Source organism: Polypterus senegalus, chromosome 2, assembly GCF_016835505.1.
Source record: "Polypterus senegalus isolate Bchr_013 chromosome 2, ASM1683550v1, whole genome shotgun sequence".
NCBI lineage: Eukaryota > Metazoa > Chordata > Cladistia > Polypteriformes > Polypteridae > Polypterus > Polypterus senegalus.
The window spans coordinates 62,059,054-62,085,606 of NC_053155.1; the positions used below are offsets into that span (position 1 = coordinate 62,059,054).

Genomic DNA, 26,553 nt, shown 5'->3' on the forward strand with positions numbered 1-26,553 from the left:
GTTAAGATGGTCACCCTTACCCCCACTCAAAAGAAGCAAAGGGTTCAAGTCGATTGTGACATCTGTCAAGTGTGAATTGTAAGTCATTCTTGGATTGTATTTGTGATTGACAATTTATGATTTTGACTATGGCTTCTCAGCTTAGAGACATCAACCCTCAAATAACTTCAGTGTGTGTAACTTTGTTTTAGGACTTATAACTCTCGACTCTTTAGTAACTAGTTTTGGTGACAGCACTCTGGTTTTGACAATGGTTTCTCTGATTGAACTCCTGTTTCATATAGTATTGTGTGTGGGTTTGATTGTCTTTTTCTAACAATAAATAAAAAACACTGTGACAACAGTACAACTTCTTTGTATTACTAGTAAACATGATATATTTTTTTAAAAAAGTATAAACATGCAGGGCAAATCAATTAAAAACATGGCTCACGTGCATCATTCTTTCATAGCCCTCCACTTACATGGGTTTATACAAGTCTATACAAAGTGCTCAATAAAGAAAAAAATCAAAACAAATGGGTCAGTCCTCTCTATCTTTTCAGACACTGTAAAAGCAATCACTACAGATAATATCTCTTTATTATAAAAAAAAAAAAAAATCTTTGGGAGGGAGATGAGATGTGATCTTCTCAGAAGACAATTTGAAGTCTTGCGAGAGACACTTTAACATGCTCACAGCTCTTAAAACAATGGCAAGTAAAACACGCAGCTCGCCAGCAGCAGATGATCCGACCACTTCTCCTTTGCGTGCAGCCACCCTAAACCAAGACACACCCACAACGCGAGCAGCAGAGACACCAAAAAGGACAGCGGCTGCACAGGCTTTAAAATGATCAGCAGCTGCACCCCGTTTACAACGCGAGCAGCGTTATACCTCCTGCGACAAAGAGATTTAACCACGCCCCGGGGCCGGAAATAAAGGACAAGTATTGTTTTTACAACATCACGTGAGACATCATTTAAAACAAGTCCACAGACATCTAACCTAGCAGTTGTTGGATTGCTTTTGGCAGACACGCATCATGTGCTCCCAGCTCTTAAAACAACAACATGCGACAAGCAGAACAGGCAGCTCGCCAGCAGCAGAAAGACAGCAGATGATCCGATGGCATCTCCTTAGCGTGCGTTCAGCCGCCTCCCTTCACAAAGTGAGCAGCGTTATACGTCCTGCGAGAAAGAGATGTAACCACGCCTGGGGCCGGAAATAAAAGACAAGTATTGTTTTTACAAAAGTTTTAAAGTAAAAGTGATAATAATTCATATGTAACAATTCCCATGAAAATAACAATCTCATTAAATTGTATATCCGGTAAACCAAACATGAGGGTGGGCAAGGTAAGAAAATTCATGAGATACAGATACTCATCTGTGTAAAGAAACACTGAGTGCACTTATCAACCTTCCACGTGTGCTAGTAGGCTTCAACTGCAACTGAAGAAATCAGGATAAAGCAATGCCCTTACCCTTTGAGGTAACAGTAACTGAATAAAAAGACGTATATTATTATTCATATTTTTAGTTATGAGGTTAATACTATCTGTAACCCTGTAGTTAGGGTAAAGCAGCAAATATATTAGGTTGTTTGTGTTACTTGAATTGATGATAAAGCCTATGTAAATGGTAAATCTTTAGCTTGTTTATGTTTCTCGCTATAAACAGAAGAACTAAACTCACTAGAGCAGGGGTCTCCAACATGTCGCTAGCGAGCTACTGGTAGCTTGCAACCTCTTTCCAGGTAGCTTGCCAAAGGGTTAATGAATCGTACATAAATTTGAAAACTTGATTAGTCATATTATGGGTGGGTGATCTTTCCAAAAAATCATTGCAATTCAGATTGTGAATCATGATATCTATCTATTCAATGTGGTATACACATAAGAGAATATCCGGACTCAAACTCATCAAGACCTAAGTAACTGTTTATTTTAAATATCGAACAAAGTTGAATTCAATTGTTCTCTCGTTCGCTAGCTAAGTGGAGTTAATGAACACACCCCAAAGCTGGCGAGTGAGTGATGTTGTCTTAATGCAAAATGTGAGTTGTGGACACCAACATTTTGTAAATGTTCAGGCAAAACAAGCTTATTCAGTGTGTTTGGGTTGAAATAAGCTATGAGAAAAAACTTTAGAAAACATGAGTAGCTTGCAGTCATTTTCATTTTGTAAAAGTAGCTCTCAGAGGGAAAAAAGGTTGGAGACCCCTGTGCTAGAACATCTTTCATTAAGTTGCAACAGATGCTGACTCATAGTCATTTGTGTCAAACACACAACAAAACACGTTGTTAGCAAAGCATTTAAAAACAAGCCCTGGATCAATAACGTTTACTTGGGCAATTCTTTAGAAAAAAAATAAGAAGGGGACGTATAATTCATAAATTTGTACCTTCTGAAGTATATAGGAAAAATGGTCAGAAGATCAAGCTAGATTTCTATAACGTGGTGTGTATTCTCCGGTATTTGTACATGCAAGCATATATATATACATCTTCAATTATGTTATGAATAAATTGTATTCTTTTGTCTATTAGTACATATGGGTTACTTCTTCATAAAATGTATTTCCTCATAATTCGGACACTCCATCTTGAACATTACAAGAGGCAAGCCAACCAACACATGAGCAATGAAGCATTTTAAACACTAAATCAGATATGCTGTAAAAAAAAAGAATTGAATCATAAAGTAAAAAAATTAGTTACTATCTATGCAAAAAATAACCATAATAAATTTTTAAACAATTTGAGTGCCAGATTAACTGGTCAACAAGCCAAATTACAGGCCATTGTCTGATCAGGGCTCAGGTCTTAGGGATGGGAGATTCAATTCAATACACGCCTCTAGGGAGAGGTATAAAAACAGTCATAAAAACTTGCAAATTCAAATCAACAGTAAAAATTTACAGATGACACACTTTCAAGATAATTGGGATGCTGTGTATAAGTAGAAGGAAGGATAACAAGAAAAATAACAGTGAACATCCAAAAGACCTGCAGGTCCACATTCAAGAGAATGCAGCAGTGGTCAATGTTCATAGTGCAACAATACAAGGCAAGTTGAATCAGAAAGGCTTTTACAGCATATTTAACCAGGAGGAAAAATTGGTTTTGAAAAGTTATAAAAGACCATCTTAACTACTGTGACAGTTTTTGCAAGAATTAGTGTGGACCACGTACATTTTGTGAAAGGCTAATGAGACTGCACTATGTGAGTGATGGACTCTGCCAAGAGTGTGTCTCATGGACAGGATATCAAGGTGAAACTAGGATTTACAGGTTATCCAATATGGGAACCTAGGAGTTGGATCTCTGGTGACTAATTGCAGATGATGTTACATCTTCTTTGCCTTATCAGACAGTGTTCTGCTGTGTGCACCAACAAAGCTTGCACTTGATTGTGATGTGGCTGGAATGAGAATTAGCAACTCCAATTCAAACAAGTGGAAGTGGTAGCTTTCTCAAATGAATGAATACACAGTCTTGTGGCTAAATTCACAAGTGAGGGTGTAGAGTTAGTGAGATGTGACCAGTGAAAGTGTGCAGTGGCATCAATTTTACAAATATTGCACTGTTTGCAGGCAAAGTTGTAAATTTAGGAGTTAGTCTTGGCTGCCTCACAGCAAGGAGACTGGGGTTAGTGTCCTGGGTGTTTCCTGTGTTGAATTCCTCTCATGGTCCAAACACGTGCAGGTTAGGTGAATTTCATTTCTAAACTGACCCTAGTTGTGTGTTCGTGCGTTGTTCCTGCCTGGCATACTTTGATTGCTGGCATAGGCTAAAGCTGCCTGGCAGCCCATAGGAAATGTATGGATCGACAGATATTTTTTTTTCTGCTGGTTTACTGTGGATTTTGTAATGTAGCCTGGGTCTGGTAAATATGGCCCAGTAATGTAGACGTACAGCATGTGATTATGTTCACCTGCGATAGGATGCTGCCCTGCCTGGGGAATGTAACCTCCTTGTGCTCTGATCCTTCCTGCGACTCTGGACATGGGACATCTTTGATCGTGTGTCATTTCCTTGTGGTGCTTCATGCTTCACGGGTAGTTAATTGAGTGCCTAAACTTCACAGGGAACACATTTACAAGAATATTGAAATTTATAAAGATAAATTGCTCAATTTATATTTACATTTTATGCACTTAAGAGTTAAAAGTTTTTTTTTAGTTCAGTTTCTTCACCCGCAGCACTGTATGTGGTTCAAAAAATTTAAATTTGACTTCTTTGTCTTCAAATGTAATGTTACTTTTATAGGGGTGTGAGCATAAACATTTTCTAGTTGCATAGAAAAGGTCAGGAAACATTGGCATATAGGGTTTTACAGCAGTGATGCACATACGGAAACTCAGAAAGAAAAATACAGTGGTGTGAAAAACTATTTGCTCCCTTCCTGATTTCTTATTCTATTGCATGTTTGTCACACAAAATGTTTCTGATCATCAAACACATTTAACCATTAGTCAAATATAACACAAGTAAACACAAAATGCAGTTTTTGAATGATGGTTTTTATTATTTAGGGAGAAAAAAAATCCAAACCTACATGGCCCTGTGTGAAAAAGTAATTGCCCCCTTGTTATAAAATAACCTAACTGTGGTGTATCACACCTGAGTTCAATTTCCGTAGCCACCCCCAGGCCTGATTACTGCCACACCTGTTTCAATCAAGAAATCACTTAAATAGGAGCTGCCTGACACAGAGAAGTAGACCAAAAGCACCTCAAAAGCTAGACATCATGCCAAGATCCAAAGAAATTCAGGAACAAATGAGAACAGAAGTAATTGAGATCTATCAGTCTGGTAAAGTTTATAAAGCCATTTCTAAAGCTTTAGGACTCCAGCGAACCACAGTGAGAGCCATTATCCACAAATGGCAAAAACATGGAACAGTGGTGAACCTTCCCAGGAGTGGCCGGCCGACCAAAATTACCCCAAGAGTGCAGAGACGATTCATCCGAGAGGTCACAAAAGACTCCAGGACAACGTCTAAAGAACTGCAGGCCTCACTTGCCTTAATTAAGGTCAGTGTTCACGACTCCACCATAAAAAAGAGACTGGGCAAAAACGGCCTGCATGGCAGATTTCCAAGGCGAAACCACTGTTAAGCAAAAGAACATTAGGGCTCGTCTCAATTTTGCTAAGAAACATCTCAATGATTGCCAAGACTTTTGGGCAAATACCTTGTGGACTGATGAGACAAAAGTTGAACTTTTTGGAAGGCAAATGTCCCGTTACATGTGGCGTAAAAGGAACACAGCATTTCAGAAAAAGAACATCATAGCAACAGTAAAATATGGTGGTGGTAGTGTGATGGTCTGGGGTTGTTTTGCTGTGATAGATGGAACCATGAATTCTACGGTCTACCAAAAAATCCTGAAGGAGAATGTCCGGCCATCTGTTTGTCAACTCAAGCTGAAGCGATCTTGGGTGCTGCAACAGGACAATGACCCAAAACACACCAGCAAATCCAACTCTGAATGGCTGAAGAAAAACGAAATGAAGACTTTGGAGTGGCCTAGTCAAAGTCCTGACCTGAATCCAATTGAGATGCTATGGAATGACCTTAAAAAGGCGGTTCATGCTAGAAAACTCTCAAATAAAGCTGAATTACAACAATTCTGCAAAGATGAGGGGCCAAAATTCCTCCAGAGCTGTAAAAGACTCATTGCAAGTTTTTCGCAAAGCGCTTGATTGCAGTTATTACTACTAAGGGTGGCCCAACCAGTTATTAGGTTCAGGGGGCAAATAGTTTTTCACACCACTGTATATATATATATATATATATATATATATATATATATATATATATACATATATACACATGCATACATACTGTATATATATATATATATATATATATACACATTATATATATATATATATATACACAGTTATATATATACACACATATATATATATATATATATATATATATACACACATATATATATATATATATATATATACATATATATATATATATATATATATATATATATATATATATATATATATACATATATATATATATATATATATATATATATATATATATATATACTAGCAAAATACCAGCTTCATGAGAAGTAGTGTGTTAAAGAAGCAATGAAAAGAAAAGTAAACATTTTGAAAATAGCGTAACATGATTGTCAATGTAATTGTTTTGTCACTGTTGTGAGTGATGAGTGTTGTTGTCATATATATATATATATATATATTTACACACACATACATAAACATATATATATATCTACATATATACACATACATATACACACACACATAAATACATACACACATGCATACATACACACACAAATACATATATATATACATACATACACACACAAATACATATATATACATACATACACACACACATATATAAACATATATATACATATACATACATATCTACATATATACACACACAGCTATTTCGGATCAGTGCAATACGCTGCTTGTTAAAACGGATAACTCCCGCTCTTACGTGCAAGTCTGCGTGGATATTATGAACTATCGTATTTGTTCAAGTTCTATTTAAATTTTAAATAGAAGGAATTTTTATTTAGTCGACAGAAATATCTTTGGTAGGAATGGTAAAAACAGACAGGAATATTATTCGTGAATAAATCAACTCAAACCTTAAACAACTTATAATATTTTGCTCTCCATAAAAATTTATCCTGTCTAAATTATACAAGTTAGAAATAAAGTAAATGTTAAAAGAACAAACATTCACATTTCTTTACTCTTATGTAATTTTATATAAAAAATAAACTTAGATTTTAAATATCCCAAAAGATTTTACTCTCCATAAAAATATATCCTGTCAAAATGATACAAATTCAAATATGAACATGCTGCATAACAAAACCTAGAAATATAAATGAAATGTGTTCTTTTCAGCAATAACAAATCAAATCATTCAGTTGTCTTTGTTCATATGTCATTTTAGAGCTGGACGCCTGGCATCTTTTTTTGGCCACAGGTTCGTTTATGTTTGGTGTGAGGTTCTGTGTTACTTGGCAACAGGGAAAGTGAGGCAAAGTGCACTGGTGCATTTGTGTCTCCCATAAAAGCAGCTTCACTTGAAATCACTTTGTGATTGTGCACGGGTTAAAACGTCTGCTGAAGTGTCAGATTCTTATTTAATTATGCTGCTTTCTGTATCTTCTGCATTGCATTCAGGTTAACCTGATGTTTTGTCTCATAGTGCCGTCTTAGATTAAATTCTGTAATTACAGCCACATTAGCTCCACAAATGAGACACACAGGTTTAGTAAACATATACTCAGCCTCCCATCGGTTTTTAAAGGCTCTATTTTCAGAATCAATTTTTCTCTTCAGCATCGTGTGAGCTAGCCGCAATAACTTGATTAACTCGGTAAGTGTTCGGCAAGGCAGCTGAAGCGCTGCATTATGGGATCTGTAGTTTATTGTGTTACCAGCGCTTCATATACCCGGGCTTTAATAACAATAATACAGTATATAAAATAATCTCGCGGCCCTTGAGTTTGACACATATGGACTAAATAGAACTTGAAAAGATATATTTTTTCAAATGTGATCGCGCAATTCAGATAGAGTTGACGCACTACAGCCTTCATGCCTCAATAAGTCATCCTTCCCTCGCTCTTACTTTTTTACCGTTCATCTAATGAATACACTGAGTATGGCTTTACCAAAACAATCATTGATGGCGAATAAAGTATCCATTATTCGAGTATGTAGATCGGGATATATATATACATATATATATATACCCGCGTATCGCAGCGGAGAAGTAGTGTGTTAAAAAAGCTATGAAAAAGAAAAGGGAACATTTTAAAAATAACGTAACATGACTGTCAATATACAGTATTTGTTTTGTGAGTGTTACTGAGTGTTGCTGTCATCAAGGATTTGATTATCATTATTTCTTTCAATCAGGTTCGTATTTGTAGGATGTGTTGTGTTCAAGTTACATTCCGTGTTTGTCAATCGTTGTAAAGATGACAGGTTTCATTCATCGATTCGTTTCTTACTGCATCAATAAACAGCTCGTCTTCTTCTTTATCTGAGACCTGACACACTGCATGCACGGTTTTTACACTGTCTTCCTTTAGCGGGACATTGACTTTTTCCAACATGTGCTTTGTTTTGGATTTATGAATATGCTTGTATGTATGAGGCGCTTCATATTTTTGCTGCCTTTTCAATTGTGTAATTCGGTTTTGTTCAGCGCTCTTTGGAACTGTTGCTTTTTATCTGTGCACTGCGTCAGTTCACGTGAGCCGCTCGGTGTACATGCATCGAAGTTTCCCAGCTGTGCTGGTGCCATCTCGTGCTATGTCCGTGGCTGTATTTAATGTTACCTTAGTCCTGGCACTTAAAACTTTCTCGCAGTTTAGCTGAGTTTGTACCAAACACCACCCTGACCATCTCATCTTCCTCTGCATAAGCACAGTCCTTAACCCGTGAATATTTAGTGGGAGTTTGCTATTGGATTGCGCGGACGGACGGCCTTATATGGGCAGGCACTAAATTACAAACGCCAGCGCAGCCTGTCTATGAACTTAATTTAAAGTGTAGGTTTACATCGTGCTTTGTTTCCGAAGTAGCAGAAGTCATGAATATGGTTGTATATGTCACTCGCTTCGCTTCTTATTGTTTCGCTGCCTTCTCAATTATATAATGCATGTTTTCTTCAGCGCTTTTTTTAGGTCTTCCTGGTTTTCTATGGACTGCGCGATTACGTGGGAGGCGTGATGATGTCACACGAAACTCCGCCCCCACGGCGTTGAAGCTCATCTCCATTACAGTAAATGGAGAAAAACTGCTTCCAGTTATGACCATTACGCGTAGAATTTCGATATAAAACCTGCCCAACTTTTGTAAGGAAGCTGTAAGGAATGAACCTGCCAAATTTCAGCCTTCCACCCACACGGGAAGTTGGAGAATTAGTGATGAGTCAGTGAGTGAGTGAGTGAGTGAGTGAGGGCTTTGCCTTTTATTAGTATAGATATATACACATATATATATATATATATATATATATATATATATATATGTGTATATATATATGTGTATATATATATATATATATATATATATATATATATATATATATATGTGTATATATATATATGTGTATATACATCTATACATATATATATATACATATATATATATATATATATATACGCACATACATACATACATATATATATGTATGTGTCTATATGTGTGTGTGTGTGTGTGTATATATATATATATATATATATATATATATAGCCGATTACTCATTGGCTTCACTCACTGAGTGCAAGGGAAAAAAATAAAATGTAGTCTATAAGTTATTAAACAGTAAAACATTAACGTTTTAAGAAGTAAAGATACATTGAGCACTACTGGAGTGGTTTCGAGTAAATCACATTTTAAAGACGGTATAACACAACAGGTAAGTAGTACTAATAGCAGCTAAAATGTATATGGATCATCTCTCGGTAGTAGATCCCTTTTGAAAGGCGCTACACGACGGCTGTGATATAGAAATTCCATTTTCTATGTGAACGTCCAAATTTCTGCCTGTGGTAATGTGCCTCACCGGCATTACCAGCAATTAAAGAAAATTAGTTTTGTGTCCCCTGCAGTGTTAAGAGAGAAAGGATTTGGTTTGGGATAAAAGGAAAAAAGGTGTAAAGAAAGGAAATGCCTTTTTCTTTTATATAGTGTGGAGAGACGTCTTTGCTAACGATATGAGCGCCTTTTGGTGAGCGTCGCGGCGGGTCTCATGTAGATTGGAGAGACGGCCCTGCCATTAACCGGCCGGGATGGCACTGTCGGTCCTCCACGACCTCATAATCGTATATGTGCAAAAGAAAGTGCGAAGCGCCTTAACATTTGTTTGCCGCGGTCTAGAAAAGGGATCCCGTGTTTGCAGTTGTCTGGGCTATAGCTCAGGGGAAGGAGGAAAAAATTTAAAAGTGCTTGCTTTCACTTAAGGCAGAAACGCAGTCAGCGTCTCAAAGGCTGGCACAGCCTGCGCCACCACCACCACCTACTCAAAGCATTATGATGCTCCAACATTGATGGACTGAAAGCCAGAAGTCTACGTGACCATCATCATCAAGTCCTTCCATGAGAACCCTAAATACAAAGAGGACTGTTTCATTTATGTTAGGTAGAATGCCCAGAGCGGGCTGGGTGGTCTCATGGCCTGGAACCCCTGCAGATTTTATTTTTTTCTCCAGCCATCTGGAGTTTTTTTTGGTTTTTCTGTCCTCCCTGGCCATCGGACCTTACTTATTCTATGTTAATTAATGTTGACTTATTTTTATTTTTTATTGTCTTCTATTTTTTTATTCTTCATTTTGTAAAGCACTTTGAGCTACATGTTTTTTGTATGAAAATGTGCTATATAAGTAAGATAGATGCTGCAGATGTTCTACCAGACGGTTGTGGCGAGTGCCCTCTTCTATGCGGTGGTGTGCTGGGGTGGCAGCATAAAGATGAAAGACGCCTCACGCCTGGACAAACTTGTTAAGAAGGCAGGCTCCATTGTAGGATTAAAGTTGGACAGTTTAACATCTGTGGCAGAGCGACGGGCACTAAGCAAACTCCTGTCAATCATGAAGAATCCACTGCATCCACTAAACAGTGTCATCTCCAGGCAGAGGAGTAGCTTCAGTGACAGACTTTTGTCACTGTCCTGTTCCACTGACAGACTAAAGAGATCATTCCTCCCCCACACTATGCGACTCTTCAATTCCACCCGGGAGTAAATGACGAACATTAATTTTATTTTAATTCTTTTCATTTTTATTACTATTTAATTTAATATTGTTTCTTTGTATCAGTATACTGCTGCTGGATTATGTGAATTTCCCCTTGGGATTAATAAAGTATCTATCTATCTATCTATCTATCTATAAATAAATGTTGTTGTAGCTATTCGCGTGCGCCGGCTGCTCGACCTTTATAGCATTTTTGCAGGGCAGGAGACGCCACTTTTTGCAGACACGTTCACCTGATCAAAAGTCTCTGTGCTCTTTGGAGGTCTTGCTTGTTCTCTGCGTACTGCGTTCACAGTCAGTTCACGTGAGCTGCTCGGAGTACATGCATCGAAGGTTCTCAGCTGTGCTTGTGCTATTTAATGTTAGCTGAGACCTGGCACTTAGATGTTTCTCTCGCACTTTCGCTGAGTTTGTGCCAAACACTAGTCTATCCCTGACCATCTCATCTTCGTTTGCATAAGCACAGCCCTTCACCCGCGAATATTTAGCAGCAGCAGCGTGTCTATTGGATTGCTACTGACTGACGGCCTTATATGGGCAGGCACTCAATTACATGGGAGGCGCGACGAGAAGGGACGCAACTCCACCTCACACGGCGACCGAGCTGCAGGCTATTGCTGTATATATGTACATAAGTAGGTTCCAGTTATGACCATTACGCGTAGATTTTCTAAATGAAACCTGCCTAACTTTTGTAAGTAAGCTGTAAGGAATGAGCCTGCCACATTTCAGCTGTCTACCTACACGGGTGTCATCCTCGACAATACTCTAGCTTTCCAATCTCACATTAATAACATCACCCCTCCCTCACTCCCAATACCACTGCCATTCTTGTTCATGGTCTTGTTACTTCTCGTTTGGACTATTGCAATTCACTCCTCTTTGGTCTCTCTAATAAATCTCACTAGGCCAGAATTCTGCAGCACGCATCATTACTCGAACCTCATCTATTCACCATTTTACTCCGGTTTTGCAGCAGCTTCTTTGGCTCCTGATTAAGTTTCGAATCAATTTTAAGATTCTGCTATTAACATTTAAGGCCATTCATAACCTTGCCCCTCCATATCTGTCTGACCTTCTTCATGTTGCTATTCCCTCCTGTAACCTTAGATCCTCTTCCTCCATCCATATGACCGTTCCTTTCACCCATCTAACCACCATGGGGAGCACAGCATTCAGCCGTTCTGCTCCCAAGCTCTGGAATTCATTGCCTACCAAGCTTAGAAATACCAAATCATATTCATCCTTCAAATGTAAACTTAAAATGCATCTGTTTAAAATGGCTTTTTCTTTATGATTACAGTGGTTATGTCTGTTTTTAATTTTTATATTTTCTGATGTTTTTAGTTGTTTATAATTGTGTCTTTTATTTATTTATTGTTTGTTCAGAGTCCTTGAGTTCTCAGAAAGGCGCCTTTTATAAATAAAATGTATTATTATTAATTTTACATTAAATTTTCTTTTATTGCAATTTAGTGTGTTTAACCACTTAATGATATTGTCACATGCCGTAACTGCAATTGAGCTGAAAATGTTTTGTAGCTAATATTCATTTGTACTCAACATCTGATATTTCTCAGTTTTGATGCTTCATGTTTCAATGTCCAATAATGAATTTCACTCGCTCCAGTAACACTACTCAATTGCTGCAATGTCCTAGTGAAACATTTCACCATGTTATTTACCAACTGCACCAACATTAGCAGGGAAGTCATCCAAGTGCGAATGCAGAAAATTAATCTTTAGTGTCACGTTATACTTAATGATTTTGTATGCTTGAAGCATGTTGTCAACCATCTGAACATAGTTTAGTGTTCTGCGGTCGCCAAGAAAATTCTCAACCACCTCCTTGAATGACTTTCATACAATTTCCTCCTGCCCCACTAGATGATCTTCAAACTGCTTGTCAATGATGATGTGTCCAATATGTGAACTGTCAAAAATGCATTCCTTAAGCTTGGCATTTTTTTGTTGAAACACTAGATTCAAATATCGATATCCTTCACCTTCCTTATTCATTAATTTCACACATGTTTTTCATCAGTCAATGATTTATATGAAGAGAAGGCAAAGATCTCTGTTAGGGCAACATTTGTTTAGGATTACATGCCACAGTTTGCTGCCGTGGAAGCAAAAACTGAAGGAGCAACAAGTTCTTTTTAATGTTGTGAGACTTTTTAGCATTGCAGTGGCATTCGCAAATTAAACAACATGACTTGGCCTATTCATGCTAAACTCTTAGGAGCAGTGCCACTATTAGATCAGATGTTCCTGTTGTACTGATTAACTATTCTTATAATATTAGAAGAAATCACAAAAGTAGGATATTGCAATAAAACAGTTCATGATAAAAACAATGTAACAACATCCATAAGAATACACCCAAAAGTATTCAGGAAGCAAAATCTTTGTTGTCAAGTGTTTTTAATGTATTCTAAAGTAATTCACTCATGTCTCAGGAATGACCTTATATTTCTACAGAACTCAAACTGATGAGGATCCCAATAAGAAAGCTTCAGAAAAAGGTAGCCCAGATCCCACCTAGTAAAAGTAACCTTCATTAGTTGTGTTGTGGCATATACTTTGGGTAGAATGTGCTTAGTTTCCCCTACCGGTCTTTCCCATCTCCAAGGGGCCTATTATCCAGGTCCCAAAATCCTGTGATGAGGCTATTCCTACTGAGTGAAGAAATGCCAAAAACCACCAAAAGTCATTAAAATCCATCTACTTCTAGGACTGCAGAGTCACTTAAAGTATAAAATCAATGTAAAGCAAACTGTTTTCACTGTTGTGGAAGTCACCATGATCCAAAAACTAAAAGTTTTTTTTTAAAGAAAGAAAAAAAGAAAGAAAGTAAAGACAAATGCAAACACGTATGTTTATTATTATAATGGAGTATTTAATATTTATTTATACATGTAACTTCTATAAAGACTGTTACAATTGTTAAAGCTATGGATTTTCATATATATATTTTACATTCATTTCAATGAAACACTTCAGTAACCAAGTGCAATGAATCTTTTTTTGTTCCTTTGCATTATGAAGGAGAAGAAAGAGATACAGCATTTACCATGGACTTTCATTTACTTTCTTTTTTAATTAACTTATGTTTATAAAAAAAACCCAAAAAAACGTTAAAGTCTATTTAAGAATATTCTGCTATTCCAACAGGTGGTGGTGTGACCAGTTTAAAATTTACCAGCCCTTATCCATTTCTTAAAAAGCAGCAATGTTCAACACTGTCAAAATACAGTATTGTTGGAAAAACTCATGGTGCAACTCAAACCTTCCTTATTAAACCATTAAAACTACAATACTGATATCAAGTACAAGAAAAAAAGGCACAAAAGAAAGGAATTGTGGTACAAAAATAATTTTAACAGCCAGCATGCTCTTGAGGAAAATAAAAGATCTTGCTAAATGTCTATAATGTAATGTGTTATGTTTGTATGCATAAGTCACATTTACTGCTATCAGTGAATTTCAAGGCTGTAACTGTCTGCAAGCGCAAATGAATGTTAGTTTGCATAAATACCACAGTCTAAAATATTTAATTTGTAAACATTGAAATTAGCTGGAGGGAAGTATCTGGCTAATAATACATTCTTTGTCAAAAAACTGAATTCACCGTATGAAAACAAAATAGATATATTTCTGGTAGGGGAAAATGCTAATGACCCTTGGATACAAAATGAGTGTTTAACACATACATGAATAAAATAGGTTTATGTGATTTTTCATACAATTTAGTTGCAGTATTATAGCCAACAACAAAATCATTTTATACCTATAGAAGTTTTTAAAAACTAAAAATTGAAAAAAGCACTAAATTACTAGTTTAAAAATATTCTTAAATGAAAAACAGAAAAATCCATGTTTTTACTCACATATTTAAAAAAGGTCACCAACAGTGACTAGCAGTATTAAGGAGTACAGAGGCTGCAAGAGGAGACATTTTGGGAAAAGCAAACAGCAGTGGAAATGTATTTTTTAAAGGTTATAAAAATTGGAATGCTCCATCCTCTTTACAAGCCTAATGAACACAATTGCTTTAACCTAGTTTACTTAGATAATTTTGAAAAATCTTAAAAGAGAGAGGATGAACGTGTTAAAGTACAGTAACCCTTTCTCCTCAGTTTGACTTAAACGTTTGCATACTCCTTTATTTTCTTCCTCTTGCTTCTCTGACCACTATGTTAATAACAAAAATGCAGGAATTCACATATTAAAACATAACACAGGGACAAGTGCAGGTAAGCAAAGAAGATCAGGTGTCGCTAACTTAAGCTGAATTTGAAAAACATATTGGCTAGGCATGTTTTGTCAGCAGCACCATTTTTATTCTCCCAATAATACCAAGATAGCTCCCAAAAGTGATGCCTGAACTTTGTTGCTTACCATCTACTGATAAGTTCTCTAAACTGAGAATCTCAGATGATGTGCATCATGAACAGTAAACACCACATGCAGCATTCCTTGATAGTGGGTCTTTTTGTAAATGTTATCAGACAGAGAAATGGCAAAGGATGTTGAGGGGGAAAGGGGTTAACACACAATTGTCTATTTGCTTACTTGATTTGGTTTTTTTCATAGTAAAAGTTGCAGATTGCAATTAGTAAACTGAGAAAGCCACAAAAGGACCCACTATCCAGACTTTTGCAAGGTTTTTCTTTGATGTTTTTGTATGTTTCATTTTTAGTTTGTTTAAAATGTCAAATCAGATTTTTCAAAATCCTAGGAACTTGCATGATGATCACGTGCATCTAACATTTAAATGAGGTAATAACTGCTGTGCAGTGAGTTCTTCTAGTCAGAAGGCAGTTGGTGATCATGCAGGAGTCACATGATCAAGGCTGCATCTCCCATCATCCCTCGGGGTACTGAATAGGGGATAGTGGGTCTCTTTGAGGACTTTCAAGCCTGAGTGGGGAATGGGCAACATATGATTCCTAGAAAAGGAGGAAAACACAACACATAAGCAAAAAACGAAAAAAACAAAAACAATGTGCAAAAAATACAAGCTAGGAGAAACAAAATGAGTCAAGCATGTAAAACGACATGGTGCAAACAGATGACAAAAAGGTATTTACATGCTACAAAAAGGATGGAGACCAACAGCAAGGGTGAGAGGGAGGGTGGGGTATTGAAATAATAAAAACAAACAAATTACGTAAAAAAAACCCCTTGGTCTTCAAAGAGACTTTTATACCCCCAGCAGTCGCTGAGCTTAGAATTTGGAAAAGAATGGGCAAACTCACAGCAATGCTGCATGTTTTATTATGTCTCTGTTTATGTAAACTGCTAGCCATTATTTACACTAATAATAAAAATACAGCAATAATGATAATAATAAAAATAATAATACAAATAATAATTCACTAATAATAATCATGGATAACAAACTTAAAAACACAAAGAAAAAGAAAACAGAAAAACTGCTACTTACATTGTTGGCTTGGGTCTGTGTCAGTTGTCAGTTTGACATAGTTTGATGGGAACAGACCCACAGAACCATTCAGCTCTCCTTTCCACCAGTCTGGGTCTTCTTTACTCAAGACGTTTATGATTTGTCCTTTACCAAAAGCAAGCTCATCATCATTCTGTGCGATATAGTCGTACATCCCAATTACCTGGCATACTGAAAATAAATGTTAAAAGTTAAAAATAGCAAAAAATACAAGAACTTTAGAAATGTGCCACTCTAAGCCATTCATATTGCTACCAAAAGTTCAAATCATAAGTTATAAGTATATAATCACATAATAATCATAATTAGATAGCAAAATGGTGAAGTGTTTTGTGCAGCTACCATCCTCAGAATCACGTGTCAAGTGCCAGTCAGGTCATGTTGACAACTGCTCTGTGATGCTGCTGGGATAGGCTTTAGCTGAAATAAGCCTGAAGTGGGAACTGGTAACAAATGGATATAGAAATGTCAATAGCCCCATAATCTTTATAGAGCTTAAGCACAGTTTCTAGTTTTAAAAGCAAATGAGATGTCTGTATAAACACAGACAAAATTCAAATGCTTCTTATGATACTATTTAAAGGGCAACTTAAGTATTTTTCACATCAAAGTTATTTCTTCACAAACATGGTATATATGCATTTACCACAAAAAAGTTTTTTTAAAGTTGATTGCTTATTAAATATATAAAACTATGTTCTCTCAACTTTAGCATTTCACATTTCAGTAAAATTATCAAGGACTTCATTTCTTTTATTTCTACTGCTTGGTCATCTATACATTCCACGTCATAGTGCACTTGATTTAATTTATATGGTTATCATAAATAAATCATAAATGTGTCAAGGATTCTGTCTGAGATTTAAAGACCTCCAATGATGAACAAATATTAATCAAATAATTAAGGATTTACAACACATTTAAATAATTTAAATCAAATACAGGACTTACAGTAACATTTTCTTTACAGTATGCACCACAGACTGGTTGTAGGGATGAATCTCATATTAACTGCTGCCTCATTCAATAAAATAAACTGCATTTTTATAAGATGACTGCTCTGCACATGTTGTGAAGTATCATATTACAAAAGGCAAAGACTTAAACAGCTATGTTCGAGTCAGTCACAGTTAACAATGCCAGATTGTACTTAACAGTGTTGTACTAGTTTCAGTTGATAACTAAAAGGTACTCTCATAAAATTAATAACCCCTGTATACGATACAATACTTGTCTTAAATCAGTTAGCTGTAAGTAATGGACTTATTGCTGAAAAATAATAAGTATTGGTTATCATTTACAATGTATAATACAAGAAAAAAATGGGTAGATTTGTCAAAAAATATATGGTTTACAACATTAAGATAAATGATTACCCAATTAGGCTAATGAATCTCACCCACACCTAGCTAAACATGACAAGGAACTGACATATTTTGACAAACTCAGATCTGAAATAGTACAAGATGACCATTTTTCAGTATAGCTTTTATATGACGCTGATTATACAGTATGTGTCAGTGTCTGAAAGTGCAAAAATTTCTTCCTTGCCAACACATCTCTTCTCCTGAAAAAGAACGACCACCACCATTTTTGATTTCTTGAATATAAAGTTAAAAAATAACCTACTTTTGCGGACCTGATGTCACTGATCAAAAGAATGGGATACTTTACAGTAAATAAACACAACTTCAAAGACACCATATGCATGGTAAGTTTTTTTAAGGGTGTGATGATTCCTGATAATCCCGCTCATCTGTACTCCTCAAATTAAACTAAAGGTCACAGTACCGCCTGCAACATCCAAGACTTTCTTCTCAAGACTCAAGTTGTAGAGAGTGGGACCTGCTACCACCATTAGTGCAAAGCCTATGCATGTCCAGCGACAAGACCATATGACTCAATTACAACTTCAGAAAAGTGTTCATCAGTTTTGGAGACATTTTCACCTTATTTTCGGGAAAATAAATTGAATAAATGAAATGAACAGTTTTAATGAGAATAAATGTTATTACTGATCTTGTATAGCTGCTAGCTACTTAGATATGGCCTTACAGATGTGGCATCTCACTTGCTAAACAAATTCCAAAATACACCTTTGAACCACAATATAGTTTATTGAGGTAATGATATTCAATCTTCAAAGCATTAGGATTATTGAAGGAGTAGAGGCAAGTTCATTTTATTTTTGCTTTATAAGGATGTACACTATAGCTATATTGCATACCAAACATTCAGTAGTACATCCAACTTTGTTAATGATGCATAAATAAATACTTTGTACAGGTGAATGACAAAGAGTTAACATCCTTCCCCCGGAAAAGGCAGTGCCAAAAATCTGCAATAAAATGATTTCAAATTTTTTAATGATTTCTAAATCATCCTTTAATAACTTGTTTCCATGCATATTTTTTATTACTTATCTTTTTATAATAGATTAACACTCAGAAGAACTAATAAACAAATATTTATCTGAACACAACCCTTTACTTTCAGGATAGAGAGATTGTAAAGGGCAATTTTTCTAAACTATGAATGGTACTCCAGCTAGTAATGGTGAGCTTAGTCCATATTGTTAAAAAGCATGAAGGGCAACTCTAGCAAGTGTTTGGTTTATTTAAAACTAGAATTACTGAAGCCTATGAAAAAATCTGCAATCCCGGCCCACCTTCAATCCCTTCGCACCTCTGCATCAGTGACTTTTGTTTTGTAAATGTGTTGATCAGCACAGGTAGCAAGCAGCCTGCTGTCCCATTCCCCGCCTTGACAGAGCTCAACTCTCCCAGCTCAAGCCAAGGCTACTTATCTGCGTGTGAGATTCTTGAAGTTGTATAGGGTAAATAATACAGTATATTGTTATTTGGAATTTCATTCATTTCATGTGTGTTCCATGTCTACAAAGATCTGGGTAAGTGTAGGATGAAAGGAAGTGTGAGGCAAGAAATGCTGAACTCCTACTTAAAGCAGAAACTTTTTCCATGTTATTTTAATAATGATGTGAAGTGTATATAATGTGTGAAGACTTCCAAATATCAAATAAACATGTGTGCTTTTATTCAAGAATATAACGAAAGAAAGAAAAAAATCATTTGATTTACAGGTTGCGGTCAATGAGTTAAAAACCCAAGCTCAAATGTCAACTGACAGGAAGTTGATACATGTTCCTGAATGGCACCGAGGTAAGCCTCTGCTACATTATAAAGGAACCGGGTTCAAGTCTTGGCGCTCCGAATATTGAGCTGCTGCTATTATTACTATAATAAAAACATGCATTTGATTTGAGTTTGTAACACCAGGTGTAAGTTTTGGCAACCTGTAAAAGTTAGCGCTTGTTTTTTGTATTTTGATAATGATGTTCACATGGTACAGAGAACTTGCAACTCCCCCTCTGAGTTGATGCTTTTTACCTCCATTCTTTACACAAGAGCAGCGATGACCACAGTTGGTGCTGTGGCTAATGCCTGCTCAGAACTATTTCATGTACCGGCAATCAAAGATACAATGTCCCGTGACCGCTATCAGACTACCTTACGGCTTTTGCACTTTGACAATAAAAACACCCATGCAGAACATGTGAAAAACAACAGATTTGTTGCAGTTTTGGAATCTGGCAACGTTTTGCTGAGTACTGCGTTTTGAGTTACAACCCAAGGCAATGACTTTCCAGGTCTGTGGTCATAAAGCTTATGGAGCCATTTCTGGACAAAGGCAGACCCGTAACAACAGACATCATCTTCAATTCGCTTTTCCTGGCTAATAGACTGCTGACATAACTCTGCTTGGCACCAGAAGTAAAATGGGACTTTGACCTGCAGCTTAAGTCACTTTAATACATGAGCAGTTCGTCACACTAGAGTTTAGATCTGGCAGTGCCATGCTGTTAGTGTATATGCCCAAAAAGAAGATGCCTTTGATTTCAGTCTATAACAGCCAATGTAAAGTTTTGCAACCTGTAAAAGATATCAGATTATGCAGCGCTTCGAACAGTTATAAGCCTGTAGAGCAGCTGTCCTTTTGTCTAACTGCCTTGTCTCACAGGACATTAAAAAGTGTCTCCGAGAAAATCAGGTCTCGTCTCCTTCCAAGCCTTCTAAGATTTTTTTTTATATTAGAGAGATAAGGTTTTTTCAGGAGTTTTGTGGACTGATTTTTTATCCAATGTAATGCATGCATTAGCTGATAAATGTATATCAACAAGGTTGGTGCACTGAAAGTAACACAGAAAAAAATAGTATTTCTTTCCACAACCAGGAAATCAAGTACCTTAATTGCCAAAAGATGTGTACACAGCAGGATGCATATTAGGTTCCTGGTTTACATGAGGCAGACTGTACTAGTATCTTAAAAAAAACCTGTTAAGTTTAACGTAAAGAAGCTGGAACAAGAACGTGCCGAAGCCAGGATCCAACAATGAATGGTATGGCAATAAACAGAATTCAGTTTGAAAATTAAAATGGGTCTTGCCTTCCTACTTGGGCCTGATACTGCCTGACATAGGATCTCTCTCACTGCAAGCCTGTAATGGAATCGGCAGATTCAGAAAAATGGAGAGATAAGTGCATTTTTATTTAGTGCAATGCTTTGCATTGCAGACAATAATAAAAGAGGACATGAGAATCATATTTCACTTTTATGAAAAACAGATTTAATACTATTTTTGTACAAGGTCATATGCAATAGTAGTATGATAAATAAGACAAAGGAACACAATACCTTTACTTGCTCACTCATAGCTATAGAAAAAGATAGATAGTATTACAGTTAACAGTGCAGTGAATCCAACTAAAATGTTTAATTTTATTTCAAATAAAATATATTATGCCCATAAATAAATTATCTTAACTCATTTCATCAAAAGAATGTGTACAGTTGAAAACAGTGTGTGTGTGTGTGTGCGTGTGTGTGTATAATTAGAAGTGTGTGTCTGGGCTAGATACATTTTCCTAGGGAGTAAAATTAAAAAATAAACTCTGCAGATTAGGAAAACAAAGTGTCAGTCAAGAAAAAAAATAAAAACCCTTCTTTTTCTCTTTCTTTCTTTCTCTCTCTCTGGTTATGCACCAGCAATTTTTAAACAAAGTTTGTAATCAAATTGTATTATTACAGCTCCAACAGGTGGCCTAGGACATAACATAAGTTTTTGTTTTAAAAAATAATATAAACATATTTTAGCTCACTACTTGATGTAGTATCCACAGAAATTTAAACAAAATTAATTTATTAATACAGAGGTTCTATACCTATTTTCTTTCTTTTTTTTTTTTTTATTATATTTTTATTAATTTTATTGCAATCCATACAAATCAATCAAGTTTTTACAAGAAAAAATGAGTTAAGGACAAATCGATTCCCACCCCTGAGAGAGAGCAAGGAAAACGTTGTGAAATTTAAGGCTTGTAAACATACCTAAATTAATAAATTCTCTGTGCTTTATAAGCTTATTTTAAAATATTACTGATTAGATCCTGCCATGTGTCTGTACAGATCCTCTGAGTATTTGATTTTTTCCAATTTCAAATAGTACAGGGTGCGCAGAAAGTCCATATACCCCTATCTTTAGGAGCATTTACAGGAATAACCATGACAATTTGGTTCCTGTGGACATCAGCCCAAGTCTTCCTGGTATTTCGAGGTGTGTTTCCAACATCCTGTCTGGTGTTGCCACCTGCTGCCACTCAAGAAATCGCCACAACGTGACGGTCATTCCAAGACGAAGCGATGGGTGACACAAGTGTTTTCACGATCGAGTAGCGTTTGGTGGCCATTGTGTGGGTTCATGAGCGGCCTGTTACTGTGAAATCGATCAAAAATGTCATGGATGACTTTGTTGTGCGTTTTGGGAAGGCATCACCGACAAAGTGGACGTTGTTGCAGTGGGAGAAGAAGGCTTTTGAAACGGGCAGCATCCGAGATGCATCCATAAGGCATGAAACGTGTGCAGAAGTGGCAGAGTCTGTCCAATGGTCCCTAATGAAATTCACTTGTAAACATGCTGCTGAGTTGGGAATAGCGGAATCGACAATGCGAGAACATATCAAACAGGACTTGCAAATGAAATGTTGGCGTCCATTGCACGTTAACGAGTTATCAGATGCCGACTTGGACAGACGTCAGGAAGCTTGTGATCTGATGCTGCACCAATTTCCAACGAATGCTAAGAAGGAAAAGGTTATGTTCTCTGAAGAGTGTGCGATTTATCGCAGCTCCCGCAATCGAAACGTGTTTTCAAAATCCTCCAAAAGATAGGGGTATATGGACTTTGTGCGCACCCTGTATAACACATCGGTTTCCCACTGATTTACAAGAGGAGAGTTTGGGTTCTTCCAGTTTATGAGAATAAGACTGTGTGCCAAAAGTGTAGCAAATGCAATCACAATTTGTTTGTCTTTCTCCACTTTAAACCCATCTGGAAGAACCCCAAACACAGCTGTTAATGGGTTAAGAGGGATTGTAAGACCAAGGCTGTCTGAAAGGTAATTAAAAATTTTGGTCCAGAATAATGTTAATTTGGTGCAGGCCCAGAACATGTGACCCAGTGAGGCTGGGACTTGGTTGCAGCGTTTGCAGGTTGGATCATGCCCTGGAAACATTTTGGAGAGTTTTAGACAAGACAGATGTGCTCGATATATAATTTTGAGTTGTATAATTGTATGCTTTGCGCATATGGAGCTCGAGTGAATTCTCTGCATTGCTACTTTCCACTCCTTTTCTGATATATTAATTGAGAGATCTTTTTCCCAGTGTCCTCTTGGATCTTTGAAAGGGAGGGATTGTAAAATGATTTTATATATTGTAGAGATGGTGTCTAATCCTTGAGATTGAGCAATATTTTTTCCAGCATGGATGAGGGTGCAAGATGAGGAAAATCTGGAAGGTTCTGTTTAACAAAGTTCCTGATTTGAAGATAGTGAAAGAAATGTGTAGCTGGAATGTTAAATTTGGAATGTAATTGTTCATAGGATGCAAAGACGTTGTCTATATAAAGATCTCTAAGCAAGTTAATTCCAAATTTTTCCAGATATTAAAACTGCATATGTTTGTGAAGGTTGAAAGAGGTGGTTCTCTTGCAGAGGTGCCACAGATAGAAGCTTCTCCGTCTTAAAATGCTTTCTACATTGGTTCCAGATTCTAAGTGAGTGGAGCACAATTGGGTTATTAGTATATTGCCGATAACGTGTGTTTATTGGCGCACAGAGCAGGGAATACAAAGAAGTACTGCAGGATTTTACTTCTATTGCGGACCAAGCCTGTGTATGTTCTTCTATTTGTGTCCAGGTTTTTAGCGCTCAGTAATAAAACTGGACGTTAGGTAGAGCCATGCCTGCCTTCTGCCTTTTGTCTTTGTAGGGTCGCTCTTTGGATGAGTGGATGTTTTGAATTCCAAATAAATGAGGTGATTGTTGAATCTAATTGCTTAAAGAATGATTTATTAATGTATATTGGATGTTTTGAAATAAAAAAAGGAGCTTAGGAAGAATATTCATCTTAACAGTGTTAATTCTTCCAGCTAGTGTGAGATGAAGGGTTGACCATCTATGCAAGTCTTGTTTAATTTTTTCCATGCAGAAGGTGAAATTTTGTTGATAAAGAGCTTTATGTTTACTTGTGATGTTTACCCCTAGGTATTTAAACTGTTCTGCAATGATAAAAGGTAGGGTATCTAATCTAATATTATATGCTTGAGAATTCACTGGAAAGAGTACACTTTTATTCAGATTAATTCTGAGACCAGAGATCTTTTGAAATTCTGTGAGTGCTGTAAGACTGCAGGCACAGAATTTTCTGGGTCTGATATATACAGTACCATATCATCTGCATATAATGAAATTTTCTGTTCCAGTCCTTCTCTGCTAATCCCCTTTATCTGATCAGTATTTCGACAATGTATTGCCAGTGGTTCAATGGCAATTGCAAACAGTAGTGGTGACAAGGGCATCCTTGTCTAGTACCACGTTCTAGTTTAAAGTAGTCTGAGCAAATGTTGTTGATGCAAACTGAAGCTTCTGGGTTAGTATACAGTAATTTAATCCATGCACAAATGTTGGGCCAAACCCAAACTTCTCCAATGTAGTAAAAGGTATTTCCATTCAATCACGTCAAATGCTTTTTCTGCATCCAATGATAATATTATTTCTGGGCTGTTTGATTTAGTTAGTGAGTATATTACATTAAACAGGCATTGAAGATTTGAAGATAAGTGTCGGCCCTAATAAATCCAGTTTGGTCTTGTGATATTACTGAGGGGAGCACTTTCTCCATCCTTCTAGCTATGATTTTAGAGAGTATTTTAACGTCATTATTCAGAAGTGAAATTGGTCTGTATGATGCACATTGTAATAAGTCCTTATTTTGTTTTGGAAAAACGGTGATTAGTGCTTGACAAAAAGTTTGAGGAAGAGTTTGGTTATCTCTGGCTTCTGTAAATGTTGCTAATAGGAGGGGAGCTAGCTGAGCAGAGAATTTCTTGTAAAATTCTGCAGGGTAGCCATCAGGGCCTGCTGCTTTCCTGCCTTGGAGTGACTTTATAGCATCTAGTAATTCTGATAATGCCAGAGGTTTATCAAGTTCCTCCACACTAAAAGTGTCTATTTGTGGTATTTGTAATGTATCCAGAAATGCATTAGATTGTATTGTCTTCTTTAAACTCAGTAGTATATAGGGATTTATAGTAGTCTCTGAAAGTGTGCATTATATTTTTGTGGTCGACGATTTTATCTCTGTTCGCATTGGTGATTACTGAGATTGCGTTGCGCATTTGTTGAGCTAAAAGCTTATTAGCTTTCTCTCCATGTTCATAGTAATGATGTCTGGATTTATAAAGTAGTTGTTCAGTTTTTTTAGTTGTCAAGAGGTTTAATTCTGAATGTAGAGCCTGCCTTTTCCTATGAAGAGTCTAGCTTGGTAGTCTGGCATGTTCTTCATCTATTCTAGTAATTTCGCTTTTTATCTCTGCTACTTTCTTGGTTTCTAATTTATTTCTGTGGGAAAGATATGAGATAATCTGTCCTCTTAAGACGGCATTAAGAGTTTCCCAGAGTATTCCTGCAGAGATCTCTGAGGATGTATTTGTCTCTAGAAAGAATTTGATTTGTTTGGATATAAATTCTTTACAATTCTCGTCTGCTAATAGAAGAAGTCCTATCTAAGAGTGGATTTAAAACACAATTAAAGTCCCCACCCATTATAATTTAGAGTGTTCAGATTTGGAATGGATGCAAATAAATTTTGTATAAATTCCTTATTATCAACATTAGGTGCATAAACATTTATCAAGATCATTTGATCTTGATAACCTATTTTCTAAGGACACGTAGAATTATGAAAGTAACCAAATTCTAACCAATATGAATCAAATTACTCTCTAAGACTAACCACAGGTTTAGTGTTAAAAGTCATTTATATTTTGAGTAATACATATTGATGATTCCAAAACAATCCTTGAATTAATAGTTTAATATGCAGTAATTTGCATTCCACATGTTTTAGCTCAATTGATTCAACTATAACATCTTTACCAGGTGTATTCATTTCACTAGAGCACAAAAAGATGCCTTTTGCTTGTGAAAGGAGTTAAATTTCAAGACAAAGCAAAAAGAAAGTGGCATTTTGCAGCAGATTTTCTACTGCTGTAGGATGGCACAATGCTGAAAGTGTTTTAGCTAGAAGGAATATACCATAGTTTTGCTTCAAATCTGGTTGAAAATTCAATAGAGTAAAATGAGTATATGTAAGATGCAGAAGGTAACTCTGAACCTGCCAATGCACAATAATAACACATTTGCCCTAGCATCCACATTTACCTCAAGTCAGTTTAGAGTCGATAATCAATGCTGGAAAATGGAACTTCAAGATCAAATTCACACAAGGTTAAAACAATTCATCTCCACTGAAAATGCATACAAACACGGGCAGAACATTTGAAGTTCACAAAAAAAAGACTCAGCTACTGGTTAGGTAAATAAAGATTAATGCATAAGAAACTCACCTGCATTTGGTGCTGTAGGTTTAGATGGCTCAGTTGGTGTACTTTTACTTGTGCCAGGGCTCAATAACTTAACATAATTAGCAGGGAACCAGCCTATTTGCCTTTTCTTTCCTCTTGCCTATTAAAAAAAAAAAACAATAATAATAATAAATATGAATAATGTATTATGCTAAAGCTAAACATAAGCTGTAATATAATATTTTTCTGTAGGTAAAATGACTGCTGTTTTACTAACAAACGGAACTGGAACAAATACAAAAAAAATACTAAAAAAAAGTCAGTGATATAGTCTGAATCCAGCCACTGTGAAAAATGGAGAAG

At 36.3% G+C, this 26,553-nt stretch overlaps 1 protein-coding gene across 6 annotated transcripts in view; it reads right to left on the minus strand.

Annotated features, from left to right (window-relative positions):
* itsn1 (intersectin 1 (SH3 domain protein)) overlaps nucleotides 1-26,553 on the minus strand; it is a 331,858-nt gene that overhangs the window by 57,920 nt on the left and 247,385 nt on the right. For 5 of the 6 annotated variants that reach the window (XM_039743834.1, XM_039743835.1, XM_039743833.1 and 2 more), the window contains 2 exons: nucleotides 26,233-26,350; nucleotides 16,227-16,418 (listed from right to left, as the gene is read on the minus strand). In XM_039743834.1, the coding sequence (XP_039599768.1) occupies nucleotides 16,227-16,418; nucleotides 26,233-26,350 (310 nt within the window). Of the gene's footprint in view, nucleotides 1-13,655; nucleotides 15,730-16,226; nucleotides 16,419-26,232; nucleotides 26,351-26,553 lie in introns of those variants that run through there. The other variant, XM_039743836.1, reaches the window with a different exon arrangement.